Consider the following 13,629-nt stretch of genomic DNA (forward strand, 5'->3'; position numbering starts at 1 on the left):
TCTCAGACACTTGACACTTACTAGCTGTGTGACCCTGGGCAAGTCACTTAACCCTCGTTGCCCTGCAAAAAAAACCCAAACGAACAAACAAACAAACAAACAAAAAAACCAAAGTGTACACAGAAAGGGAGAAAATTAATAATGTTGATTGCTTTCATTCAGAAAATATTTATTGAGTATCAGCCATAAATAAAGCACAATGCTAAGAATAGCATTTGAACTTTAATTGTATAAATCACGATTTACATACAGATAGTTATATGTATTTATATACATATGACTTCCTGTGTGTACATGCTATCCACAGGAGAATGTAAATTCCTTGGGGGTGGGTCCCATGACACTTTGGTCTGCATGTCCTCAGCACCTAGGGGGCAGTGCTTGATACGCAGTCGTAATTAAGTGGCCGTTAATTAGTTGGATTTGGACTTGAGGACCTCGCCATTTGACAAGGGAGAAAACACATGTACCTGAACAAACATGACGCAGAGAAGAAGGTGATAAAGAGCATAAGGGCTGCCCAAAGGTTCAGTGAGTTCAGAAAAAGGGGAGTTGGTTTCCCACTGGAGCTCATCTAGGGAAGGTTCGTGTTGTTGATAGCCTTGGAGCTGGGTCACTCAGTCAATAAACACTGATTAAGCACCTACTACATGCCAGGCACTGTGCTAAGTGCTGGGGATACAAAGAAAGGCAAAAGACAGTCTGTGCCCTCAAGGATCTTATTGTCTATTACGGGAAGACAACTTAAAAAGGAAGCAGAAAAAGAGGGGGTGGGGAAGGGACCTGGCAAGGCAACATGATGGAGAAGTACAACCAGGTGGGGGGGAGGGGAAGAGATGGCTGACATGGGCAACTCTTTAAATGGATTTTCTGGAAGCAGAGAGAGGGAGGGAGGGATCCCAAGGGCAGAGGACATAGAGAGGAGGGAGTTGGAGGACTGCAGTGATCTTCCAGGATGTAGAAGCTCCTTCTCCCAAATGATAAACTGAGGAAGATGGGATTTTTTTTGGGGGGGGGGGCTAAAGCCTGTTCTGCTACTGTCTACCTTGTCTTTACCCTGTCCTCAGGGAGCCCACTGGTTTTCCTGGCCCTTATTTCCCAATCTATTCACTTACCACAATGGAACTGACTCATTCTCAATGCTGCTTTGAATAGAGATTACCTTCAAGCAATTTTTGCATTTCTCCAGTGCATGATACTGAGTCATCACAAGGGAATCCAAGTGGCTCCTCAGTCATCAATTAAGCCTTCTAGTTAGCATGTGGCCATTTTCCGGGATTATAGAGAACAAGGTAACTGTCCACTTGACCAAAGCTGGCCTATCCTTCAAGGTTCAGTGCTGGCCCTTGAAGAGTAATGATAGGGAAGGGCGCTGGATTGGGTCTGTACAAATCAACAATTCATTGGGAAGATCTTGGCCTGGGAGGAAGAAGACTTGGTTTTAATTCGGGTTCTGTTACTTAGCACCTGGGGAACCATGGGGCAAAGCACTTAAATTCTCTCTTTCTCCATTTCTTATAAAAGAAGGTTATTGGCATGGACGACACGAGTTCTCTTCCAGATCAAAATCTGTCTCCTCAGTTCAAAAGCCACCTATTGGGTGTGTGATTTAGAGCAAATCACTCTATGGTTCTGGTCTCAGAAATGAGTGGATTAAGCCTCCTGAGCAACCCAAACTATCGGAAAAGATGGTGAAACAGATCGAGTGCAAGGAAAACTTTGACTCAGAATTGAAAGATGCTGGAGACAAATTAGTAGTAGTTGACTTCTTAGCTACATGGTGTGGACCATGCAACATGATCAAGCCTTTCTTTCATTCACTTGATGAAAAGTACCCAGATGTGGTCTTCCTAGAAGTGAATGTAGATGACTGTCAGGATATTGCTACAGAGTATGAAGTGAAATGCATGCCAACATTTCAGTTCTTTAAAAATGGAAAAAAGGTGAGTGAATTTTCTGGAGTCAATAATGAAAAGCTTGAATCAGCCATTAATGAACTGAAGTAATTGTGGATCCTGTGAACAGTGTGAACAACTGTCAGCTGTCTAAATTATATAGCTTATATTTTTTTTCTATTTCGAAAATAAAAGATCAAGTGTAACAAGAGTATGTATTCGAATAACATTTGACTGTAAATGACAATAAAATGTAAATCCTACCCTTTTGAAAAAAAAAAAGAAATGAGTGGATTAAATGAAATTATTTCAAAAGACCACCTCCAAATCTAATTATCCCCAGGATATCTCCCTTCTCTGAATGCTTGTTGGACACATACTCTCCTCACCAGTGATTGTCTTCTATTGCATTTGTCAATTCCACCTACACAATTTTTCTTGCATTCACCCACTTCTTTCCACATACCCACCAGCCTAGTTCAGACCCTGACGATGCTAGTTGAAATGGTTTCCTAGTTGCTACTGCTAATACTCAACTGCCCTCTCTAACCCATCTTCCACATAGCTGCCAAAAGCATCTTCATTAAACATAGGCCAATCATATCACTCTCCTTGCTCCAAGTGACTCCCTACTGCCCTAGGAAAAAATACAAGTTACCTATTCTGATAGTTAAGGGACTTCTCAGACTGTCTCCTGCCACCCTCTCTGCACATTTTATAAGACTCCCATTTAGGGGCTTTTCATTCCAATCAGATCTATTCACTATTTTCCAAACTCAGAATCCCATCTGCTGGACTCTCCCATATGCAAAATGCAAACTTTCCTTTCTCTGGCTCTCAGGAAGCTTCCTTCAACTCAGTTATCACCTCTTATAGAGAACCCTTCCTTATCGCCCAGGTAGTTGTGTGCCTACTAGTCTTCCTTCTTATCTTGTATTTACATATTTGTGCACCTGTTGTTTCTCCACCCACTCCTTGAAGGCTAGGACTTTTTTTTTGGGGGGGGGGAGGGGCAGGTCTTTGTATCTCCCCCATCCCGATCTAAACTCCTTTTGTCTTGACTTTGTAGCCACACACACACATAGACCTTTAGTGTAATTATAATTACTCGTTAAATGAAAGAGAATCCTCTTTCCAGCTATGCTACAAACCAAATGACAAACTGGGCTTAGTTACTCTTGGACAAAGTGGTGGCCAGGCAGTGAACACTTAGTAAATACCAGCTGTTTGACTGAACCCAGGTCAAATCCAAAAATGTCACAATTTCAACTTTTCTGCTATCAAATACATGTGTTTGTCCATTTCTCTGTATGTGAATGCATGTTCCTTCATATTCACACAGGATGGAGTGGGGAGGTTTAGAGGGGATAGTAATACTGACCTTTCTCCCTTTAATCTACTGACCTCTCTCCCTTTCATCACATTTCTCTAGGCTGCTTTCTCATGAAAGAGTTAAATTGACAAGGATTTCTGAAATGTCTCTTTATGCCGTGGTATAGCATTTAAAAGGTATAATGGAAATGTATGCTCCATACTTGAAGAGTTTACAAAAAAGATAGAAGATACAATTCAATTCAACTCTTCAAACATCTGACAAGGAACCATATTTAAAGCAATTACAATAATGTGACATGTATATAGTGAGCATGTTCTCATTTCTATAGCACATAAGAAAATGGCAAAATGGATAGAGCACTGGGCCTGGAATCAGAATGACCTAATTTCAATTCATCCTCAGAGACTTACTTACTAGCTGTGTGACCCTGGACAAATCACTTAAATTGTCTCAATTTCCTCAGTTATAAAATGGGGCAAATAACAGTACCTCCCACGGTTGTTATGAGAATCAAATGAAATATTAATCAAGTGCTTAGTACAGGACAGCTAGGTGGCATGGTGGATAGAGCTCCAGGCCTAGAGTCAGGAAGACCTGAGTTCAAATTTAGCCTCAGACACTAGATGTGTGACCTTGGGCAAGTCACTTCACACTGTTTGCCTCAGTTTCACCATCTGTAAATTGAGCTGGTGAAGAAAATGGCAAACTGCTCACGCATCTTTGCCAAGAAAACTCCAAATGGGTCGGGAAGAGTTTGATACAACTGAAATGACTTAACAACAACCATCACCATTGTCTGACACATAGTAGGTATTAAATAAGTGCTAGCTATTATTATTATTTATTATTGAGTCAGCATGGCAGCTCAGATGTCCAATGGATGCTAGATAGAGATTAAATCTTGCCTCACTCTCATTTGTGTGACGTGGGGCAAGACACTTAGCTTTCCTCAGTCTCAAGTTCCCTATGTATAAAATGGGTAAAGCATCGCTAGTTATGATTATGAATATTGTAGCCATGTTTAAATCCTACCTTTGACGCTTACTACTCCTGGGATCAAGGTCCAGTTACTCAGTCTGCCTTGGCTTCAATTCCCTCTTCTATAAAACGGCAAGGTTGGACTCAGATGGCCAGAGGTCCCTTTCAGGTCTAAATCTATGAGCCTCTGAGCCTCTGAACTCATTTAAGCCTTATACCAACCGTGTAAGGCAAGTAGTAGGAGTATTATTATCCCCATTCAACACAGGAGGTCTCTGAATCTTATGGAGGTGAAGGGACATAGTCATGGCAAGACACCTGGTAAGGAGAGATGCCCATTTTAAGCCCTGCCTCTGGCACATGACCATAGGCATGGCACAGCCCATCTTTGTCCTGGGCAACTTTCCATGTCTAGGAACTTCAGGAGTTGTTGCTCAGCATCAGTGGAGAAAATGTCCATATCAGGAGTTTCAAACAATGAAATGACACAGACCAAAACCTTAATAATAAGAATAACAACAATAATAAATTAAAACAGGTAATGAGCTAGGCCACCCTACCAAAAATACATTTTCTGTGAAGAGGCTAAATGTCATAGGAGCAGCAGAAACAAATTCTGGATCATGCCCATTATACTATGGAACCCAGACTCAACCTACAAGCCAACAAAAAGTGCCCATATCTTAGGAGCCATTAAAAGTAGTGTGATGATTTTCTCTGCTTTGGGCTATGTCTCCTCTCCACCATCATTCATTCATAAAGTAAGCCTTTTATAAGTGCCTGGGCCTGAGTTTCCCCCCTGGGAATACAAAGGAAACAAAAGTTAATCAAATAAAGATGTATTGTTTTTCTTCATCCATATCTGCCAATTCCTGGAACATTCAAAAACCCTATTTCTAGAAATATGATCCTGAAGCTAATCTCCTGATTCTGCAATTTCAGACCCTCCAAAATCTGGTGCCAAACTCTCTTTCCATCTAATTTTTCATATATAAATATGTATGTGTTTATAGTATATATATATATATGATATATGTATAGTTCATATATATTTTTCATACATAAATGTATTATTATATGATATATAAATGTAAAATTTGTTTATAATATAAAGCATATTCATATAAATATACATATTTTCCATACATACATACATAGCTATTTGCATCTTGTATCCCCAATTAGACTATAAGCTTCTAGAGAGTAGGAACTATTTGAGGGGGAGGATTGTTTTTGTTTTCTGCTTTGTTTTTCTCCTCTTTTGTATTCCTACTGCTTAGACCAGTATCTGGTGCACAATAGGTGATTACTAAATGCTTGCTGCTGACTGCTGACTCGTCTATATGCCAGTCAAATGAGATTCTGAAACACTCATCTGTGTGTTCTCTGATTCTGTTTCCTGAATTATAAAATGGAGAAAATTATTTCTGCAGTCCCTAACATCACAGTCATTGTAAGGATCAAAAAAATGAGTTCACAAAAGAGAATGAATGCAAAGTGCTCTGTGAACTTTAATGGAAGATATAAATATCTTTAATCCATCATTGTTATCTCTAAATCCAAATGGATAGAATCCCACCCCCCTCTCACAATCCTGGGATTGCACTTAAATTGATGTATACCCTAGAGGCTCCAATTATTGCTCCATATCTAAGATAACTTTTTAAGAAAAGAAAAAGTTAAAGTAAATGTCTTTTCAAAGAGGTAGGAACTCTCTAATGGAGACCCTTCCTCTAGTAAGTGGAAGGATAATTCAATGCTTATGAGCACGCCAAATTTTAGGAATAGACTAACAATCTGTAACCCAAAGCATTGTGCTCACCTGACCCATGGTTATTTATTTTTATTCATGAGGTCATTGGCATTAAAGACCTAGGCACAGATGTAGAACTGGGAGAAATCTGAGAGGTTATTTGGTCCAGCTCCCTCATTTTACCAATGCAGAAGCTGAGGCCCGGGTCGAGTGATCTCATTCTCTATCATAAAGCATGCCAAGCAGTGTCTATAATTAGACATCTGTAGCTATAGATTTACAAATACATTTATTTTAAACTCTTTCCTTGTCATAACCAGAATCTCAAAACTAACTAGGTAGGCAGAGCAAACATTTCCTGTGCCTGAATGACCAGTTGGAATATTGTCTTTCTCTTCCCTGGCCCAGTCCCCAAATGCTCTAAACGGCAACCAAGCTATCCTAGGCCAATATTGCCACCTAGTGACACCATATGGAACTGTCTTTTCCCTACCACCTCCTTTCCTCCCTCAAACTTAGGGAATCATGGGGTCACTCCTTGAACCCTGTCCTCTTTCACTGCTCACTCTAAGCTAATTCTTCTTTTATATTATAGATATATAGTATCCTCCAACTCCCTTTTGTCTCCCTTTTTTTCCTTCACCTCACCCAGGGAAGGGTGAAGGGGGGAAAGGGGGAAATTCCCTCCCTTTTGTTCTCTCTTCCATCATCCATCTTCCTGTCCCCTCTTTTGTGAGACAGAACACAACCTCGTATATGGCCTACAAATCTAATTAGTTATAATGATACACATTATGAAGGAAAAGAAACATTAATAAAATGAATCACAAAGAGTGACATCAGCCTCTGAAATACTTGAATATGGCCAGATATTCTCTGAAGAATCCCTTCCCCCCTCAAATCTCCATTATCTCTTCTTTTTACACCTGTTTTCCCCAAAAGCACCAGCATTCAAAGTAATTTTTAAAAACTATTGTCCTATTCTTTCTGGTTTTTCTGGTTTTAATTACTAGTGCTGCAACAGAATCATTTCTTAACTTTTTTTTAAAAACAAATGTACAGGATTTCAACTACGGGATGAGTTAAAGAGCCTTTTGTGGGCTAGCCTTGGCACCTAAACAACATTGATAACATTGTTTCCACTGGAAAACGAAAACGTATTCCAAGTTCCAAACGAATGACTTACAAGTGTTCTTCTGGAATGCAGCCCATTTGCAAACTGGGGGCTACAGGGATGAAAGACAGACTAAAAATCTGGAAACATTATGAAATGGGAGACTTTAAAAATACATTGACTCTTGCCTCCTAGGATGCCAGCAGCTCTCATCTGGACAGAAGCCAGAATCAACATCACTGGAAGCCTAAACAGTGTGGTACCGTTGCTGTTGTTATTTTGTTCTTCGTTTTCAAAGAGAACCAATGATATCACAGGGGGATGTCTTGACTCACATGAATTGGATTTAAGTGAGGTAGAGTTACATAAAGTCGTCAGCCTCACTCTCTCATCCAGAGTCATCCAAGTTCAGTGGCAAGATGTCAAAATGACTGGCAATGGCCCAAGATGCAGCGGATGACCTTGGTGTCTACATTGTCTAAACAAACTCTAAGAACTCCACACTGCCTCCTTTAGCCACCTGCATGGCCGTTGGAACACATTGTTCTCATCAGCCCATTCTGCTGGGGCAGGGTGAAGTCTTCCGATGTTTGGGGTATATATCCCCCTAACTCACTGATAGGTTTGTTGCCTGTCACTTACCCTCAACCTGGTTTAGCCCATCCACCAAGATGGTTTTACCAGTGTGTGGCTGCTGCACATGCTATAGCTTCTTGGAATCACAGGTGAAAGTTGAGTGTCAGGTGTATACCAATGATCGATGAGCAACTCTGAAAAAAGGGCTCAGCAAGCCCTCACAACCAGAAATGCTAGTCCTTCTTGAACACACCATACATAGCTAACTAGCAGATGGAGCTGGAATGCAATTCCAGGTCTCCAAAGCCAAAATCACTTTTCTTCCTTCCCTCTTTATACTATACTGAATCTCTAATATCCCCTTCCAAGTGTGAGAGTCTATGACCCTTTGATTCAATGGGTTATAAATTTCCTTTTCCCTCAAAACCAAAAGATCCTTTGGGACCCATTTGTCAATATGGTGTCATATCCAGCTACAAAACTAGACAGTCTGGGTTGAGAGCTATCATCCTCTATTTGAGCTTTATTCCATTCCTATGGATCCCCAGGTCACTCAACTAGTAGGCACGAATCTTTATTACAGCGGTCTCGATCAAATTGCTTTGACTGATGGGCTGACCCTATTAAGTCCAAATTTCTCCAGGTGGTATTGGCTAATCAAACAGGATCACAATATATCACTCCAGGCTATATGACCATTCCCAGTCTTATGCCTGAATACGGCTCTCCTTTGCCCAATCTATACCCACATTCTTAGTCAAAAGATCATAGGAGGGGCGGCTAGGTGGCGCAGTGGATAGAGCACCAGCCCTGGATTCAGGAGGACCTGAATTCAAATACGGCTTCAGACACTTGACACTTACTAGCTGTGTGACCCTGGGCAAGTCACTTAACCCCCACTGCCTCACCAAAAAAACCAAAACAAAACAAAAAAAGAACAACCCAAAAAAAGAACAAGAAGAAGAAATCTACCTCTCATTACAAGGGACAGCTAGGTGGCGCAGTGGATAGAGCACCAGCCCTGGAATCAGAAATACCTGAGTTCAAATCCAGCCTCAGACACTTGACACTAGCTGTGTGACCCTGGGCAAGTCACTTAACCCTCACAGCCCCACAGAAAGAAAGAGGAAGGAATTGAGGTTTAGAATAGGTTGTGACTTGTCCAAGGTGTCAGGACTACTAAGTATCGGAGGCTGAACTGAGAGCTAGGTCTTCCTGCCTCCGCACCTAGGCCTGTTCTACCTCTGTCTCCTGAATGGGATGACTTCCCACAGCATCCTCCACGTTGTTCTCTACATGTAAAGCCAGTTCCTTGAGCAGAATTCTGACTAGCCAGTATCTAAGAATCTTCTGAGGAAAAATGTGCAACTGCCTGATATGACTAGTTGTTGGCTCTTAAGAGTACCTCTTTTTTGCCTCAATTGCTTCAAAGAGCAGAATAAAAGTCAATACTTTCATTTTTTATTTTTTACAAATGAGATGGGGGGAGAGGGATAGAGAAAGAAGGAAAGGAGGAGGAGGGAGGGAGAAGAAAGGAGAGGGAAGGAGGGAGAGAAGGGGAGGGAAGAAGAGAAATAGGAGGGAGAAAAGAGAGGGAAGGAAGAAAATGAGGAAGCGAGAAAGAAGAAGGAGGAGGGAGGAGAAAAGAGAGGAGGGAGAGAAGGGGGGCGATTATTGATGTTATTATTTTTCACATTTTACCTGTGAGGAAACCAAGGACCTAAGCAGCTAAGAGACTTACTAAAGGCCATGGAGTCCTACCCACTAATTTTTACAGATAAGAGAAATTGAGCTTCATGGAGGGTACTAATAGGGAGGACCATAAAACTAGTTTGAATCACAGGAAGGATCTGAACCCAGTTTTTTTCCAATTCCAAAGCCAGCCCTCAATCCACTACACCACACTTCTGTTTAATCGGTTTTGTTTGTGCCCCCACACAATTAGGTTTTTCTTGGCAAAGATACTGCAGTGGTTTGCCATTTCCTTCTCCAATTCATTTGACAGATGAGAAAACTGAGGCTAATAGGGTGAGTAACTTGCCCAGGCTGACAAAGCTAGTAAGTGTCTGAGGCCAGATTTGAACTCAGGAAGATGAATCTACCTGGCTCCACAGGTGAGGCTCTATCTGCTGTGCAACCCATTATCACCACACTACCCCTCAGCAAATAATAAAATATATGTAAATCCTTATTACAGTCATTTTACTACAGTCATTAGATTCAGTAAGTTCTAAGAAGGTAAGTATCCTTTTATGGACACTTTACAAACAAAATAATCCTATGGATTATGACAGAAAAAAAAACATCAATATAACAACAGTTTACAAACTGTCCAAAGAAGGAGTTAGTTGAGCAGCATTTGTTAAATTACTTTCAAACCTCACCCCACACACTCTACATTGGCCCATGTCCTCAAAATCCACCTTCTTGGCTCTCTCCCCCCTTCTCCCAAACTCACCTATGGCCTGGAGCAAGTTCATACCATGCTAACAGAAAAGGAAAAGAGGAGAATCAGAGCAGAGAGTCAGTTCTAGAACTGTGGCCTACTTTCTCTTTTACATTCCTGATTTTGTCAGGCCCTTTACCAATAGGCACCTGCTTTAACAAAAAAGAGAGAGAGAGAGAAGCAGCAGCCCTTTGTGTTTATATCATAATTACTTAACAATAGACTCCCAGTGACTTCCTTTATAACAACAACAACAGCTAACACTGCTACACCTGAGAATGTATGCAACATTCCACACCCATAGTCCCCCACCTTTCCAACAAAAAAATGAGAGTATCTTTTTCTATGTTAACAGTGGTTCTAAAAATAGTGTGGAGAAAGTGCTGGTCAGAGCCCCCGACCAACAGCTGAGTGACCCAGAGCATGTCACTTTACCTCTCTGTGGCTCAGTATCCTAACCTGTAAAATGGGACTAAATATCCTTGGAAGCTATTAAAGTATTACTGATACGTAACTTGACAGCCATGCTCTGTAATGTGCTGGCCTTTCAGAAAACCTCCTGGGCCTTTAGTGGGATTCATCTATTAAGGAAAAATTTCAAATTCTAGAGGGAAAGTTCTGTGGTTTTTTTTTTCATGTACATTTATAAAAGGAATCCTTATTCACAGCCATGAAAGTGGTTTCCTTCATGCCAACACATGCACACACACACACACACACACACATTTGGGGGAGGACAAAACAGAGTCAACAATGTCTTGAATACAAAAAAAATAAGGAAAGAAATAATAAATAATAATATTATATTATTAAAAATGAAGGTAACATAATGTAGTGAATTCTAAAGAATTGACTTTAAAACCAACAAAAAGAGCTAGGTTCAAGCCACATCTCCAACCTATACTGGCTGTGTTATCCTGAGTAATCTTTCCAACTTTCAGCTCACTAAGCTACTCTCTTGGACTCTGTTAGACTCTAATCTGCAAGATAGATAAATAGATAGATGGATAGATACATGCAAATAAATAAAATTTTAGAAATTAAAAAAAATTATCTTCATTATTAAAAGGCATTTCTACATTCAAAAGTTACTTATAGCAGTGAAATCACAGGATAAGAGCCCAGTCTCTCCCCAATATTAATAATAATTACATGAAGTCCAACAGCCATTGCATGAGTGGGAAAGGACAGTGAGAAATCTGAGGAATGTCCATAAAGGTGACATGTAGTGGAGACTAGGTGTGCCCTGAGACCATGACAAGAGGGCTTATGTATAACTCTAACATGTTGGTCTCTGGCAACACCAACAACTGGATTAGGACCTAAGTCAAGGTCATCATTTTCTCCAAAAAGTCAAAGAAATAGATGGGAGAGCATCCAATTCTCCATAGAATCTACTCAAAACCACCATGATGATTAACTTGGCAAAGAGAACAACTAAGAAATACAAATATGCCACCTCTTAGAAAAATAGCTTTGATATAATGCTTGTTTTGAAAATGAGAATTGGTTCTAAATTGACTAATATGTTAGGGAATGATTTGAGCACCTTTTTCATTTCAAGTTTGCTTACAAGCAATCTGATTTCTTCTATGAGATAAAAAGGGAGAATACAAAAAAACAAACAAAAAAATCCCTGCCTCACTTCATAGTAGCTCACAATCTACAACTTTTCCAATGATCAGTTCCACAAGCAAACTTCAGAGTAAAATGCCAGGCACACTTTCCACAATGGCCTCAGGCTCCAGAGACCTGGAGAAGATCATGGGAATGGGGCACTTGGGCACAAAGTTAGGGACAGGCCAAGCATTACCCCAAGACCCCAAACTCTGCTACTATTTATTGTATTATATATCTCTTAAATCATTTCTTAATATAAAAATGTACTACCATTTTTATTAGGTTCCTATATTTTATTTCTTCTTTTTTGGGGGGGGGGTGGGGGGAGGTGGTTATTACTGACAGTGTTTTGAATGCTGTGCCCATAAGACAAACACTGGAGTTTCTATTGCTTGATTTTGCATGGCACAGTGCTTGGGAATGGGATACATATGTCCTATAATAACAGAATTGACTATGCTGGTGGCACTAAGCATGCCATGAGTACACAAGCAATCGACTTAGGATATGAATGCACAATTACTGTCTCATAAGAAAAGTAGAAACGTGTCTCCCCAGTTACAGGCAATGGCTTTTTCTCAATGGTATGACCACTTTCCTGCTCAATAACATATTGCCAAACAGGGAAGGAAAATAATTCTTTTTAAATTTCATAAAACAAATCTTATTATTTTTGGCAGGGCAATGAGGGTTAAGTGACTTGCCCAGAGTCACACAGCTAGTGTCAAGTGTCTGAGGCTGGATTTGAACTCAGGTCCTCCTGAATCCAGGACTAGTGCTTTATCCATTGTGCCACCTAGCTGCCCCCAAAACAAATCTTAAAAAAAAAAAAAAAAGATGGCTAAGGCAGCACCAATATCTCAAATGATTTTGAAAAGGAGATAAACATACTTAGACTGGAATTTTAAAAATCTCTTTTGTGTTTAGCAGTATGAAACCAATGAGTATGAATTCATACCAATCATACTAAACAACCAGCATGTTTTTTAGTATTTATTTTTTCCAAATTACATGTAAAAACAATTTTCAACATTTGTTTTTAAAATTAAGTTCCAAATTCTCTCCTTCCCTCTTCATCCTTCCCCACTGAGAATGCAAGCAATTTTATATAGGTTATATATGTAAATATGCAAAACATATTTCTATATTAGGCATGAACAACCAGTATTTTAAAAGATTGATTGTTATCGGGGCAGCTAGGTGGAACAGTGGATAAAGCACTGCCCCTGGATTCAGGAGTACCTGAGTTCAAATCCGGCCTCAGACATTTGACACTTACTAGCTGTGTGACCCTGGGCAAGTCACTTAACTCCCATTGCCCCGCAAAAAAAAAAAAAAAAGATTGGTATCCACAATAATCATAATGAGCAATTTGATTTTTACTCAGTATTTGATAAAAAATATATATAATATTTCACTTTCTCCACCAAGCTGTATATGCAATAGCCTTTGCCATGATAAGAGTAATAAGAGAAAAGATAAAACTAATTAGAAATAAACTTAAGGACAAGAATCAATTACTATAATGGAAAAAAAGTTAATTCAGAGAGCTACTGAAGACCTGCAGAAAGACTCTGGGTTTGTCAAATGTGACTGACTAAAAGTAATTTACCTCCAAACAGAGCCTGTGAAACTTTTAAGACAAAAGGATGGTATCAAAGGGATCTCTGTGGGTAACCTCAGTCAATAATATATCATCAAAAAAAAGCATTAAAAATAGCTGAGCCATAAGGATTTGTTTGTGTAAATGGAGGAGTTTGTGGTAATAATTTAAGACTGCATAAGTTCCATGGGGGAATTCAGAAGGGTTTTTCTTAAGGATCCCTGATTTGGAGATTAACAAAGATTATCTAAGGAAATGTTAGAAACTGTACAACACATCACTAAAGTGTAAAAATTTAGCATCCAGTG

General features: G+C 39.8%; 2 protein-coding genes across 2 annotated transcripts in view; one reads left to right on the forward strand and one right to left on the reverse strand.

Annotated features, from left to right (window-relative positions):
- Positions 1–13,629, reverse strand: part of LARGE1 (LARGE xylosyl- and glucuronyltransferase 1) — a 578,937-nt gene that overhangs the window by 533,117 nt on the left and 32,191 nt on the right. The gene's annotated exons all lie outside the window — the stretch shown is intronic.
- LOC122728418 (thioredoxin-like) lies at positions 1,689–2,006 on the forward strand. The gene has a single exon (XM_043967033.1). It carries the CDS (start codon positions 1,689–1,691, stop codon positions 2,004–2,006), a length of 318 nt encoding a protein of 105 aa, XP_043822968.1.

This window comes from Dromiciops gliroides, chromosome 5, assembly GCF_019393635.1.
Source record: "Dromiciops gliroides isolate mDroGli1 chromosome 5, mDroGli1.pri, whole genome shotgun sequence".
In the NCBI taxonomy this organism is placed as follows: domain Eukaryota; kingdom Metazoa; phylum Chordata; class Mammalia; order Microbiotheria; family Microbiotheriidae; genus Dromiciops; species Dromiciops gliroides.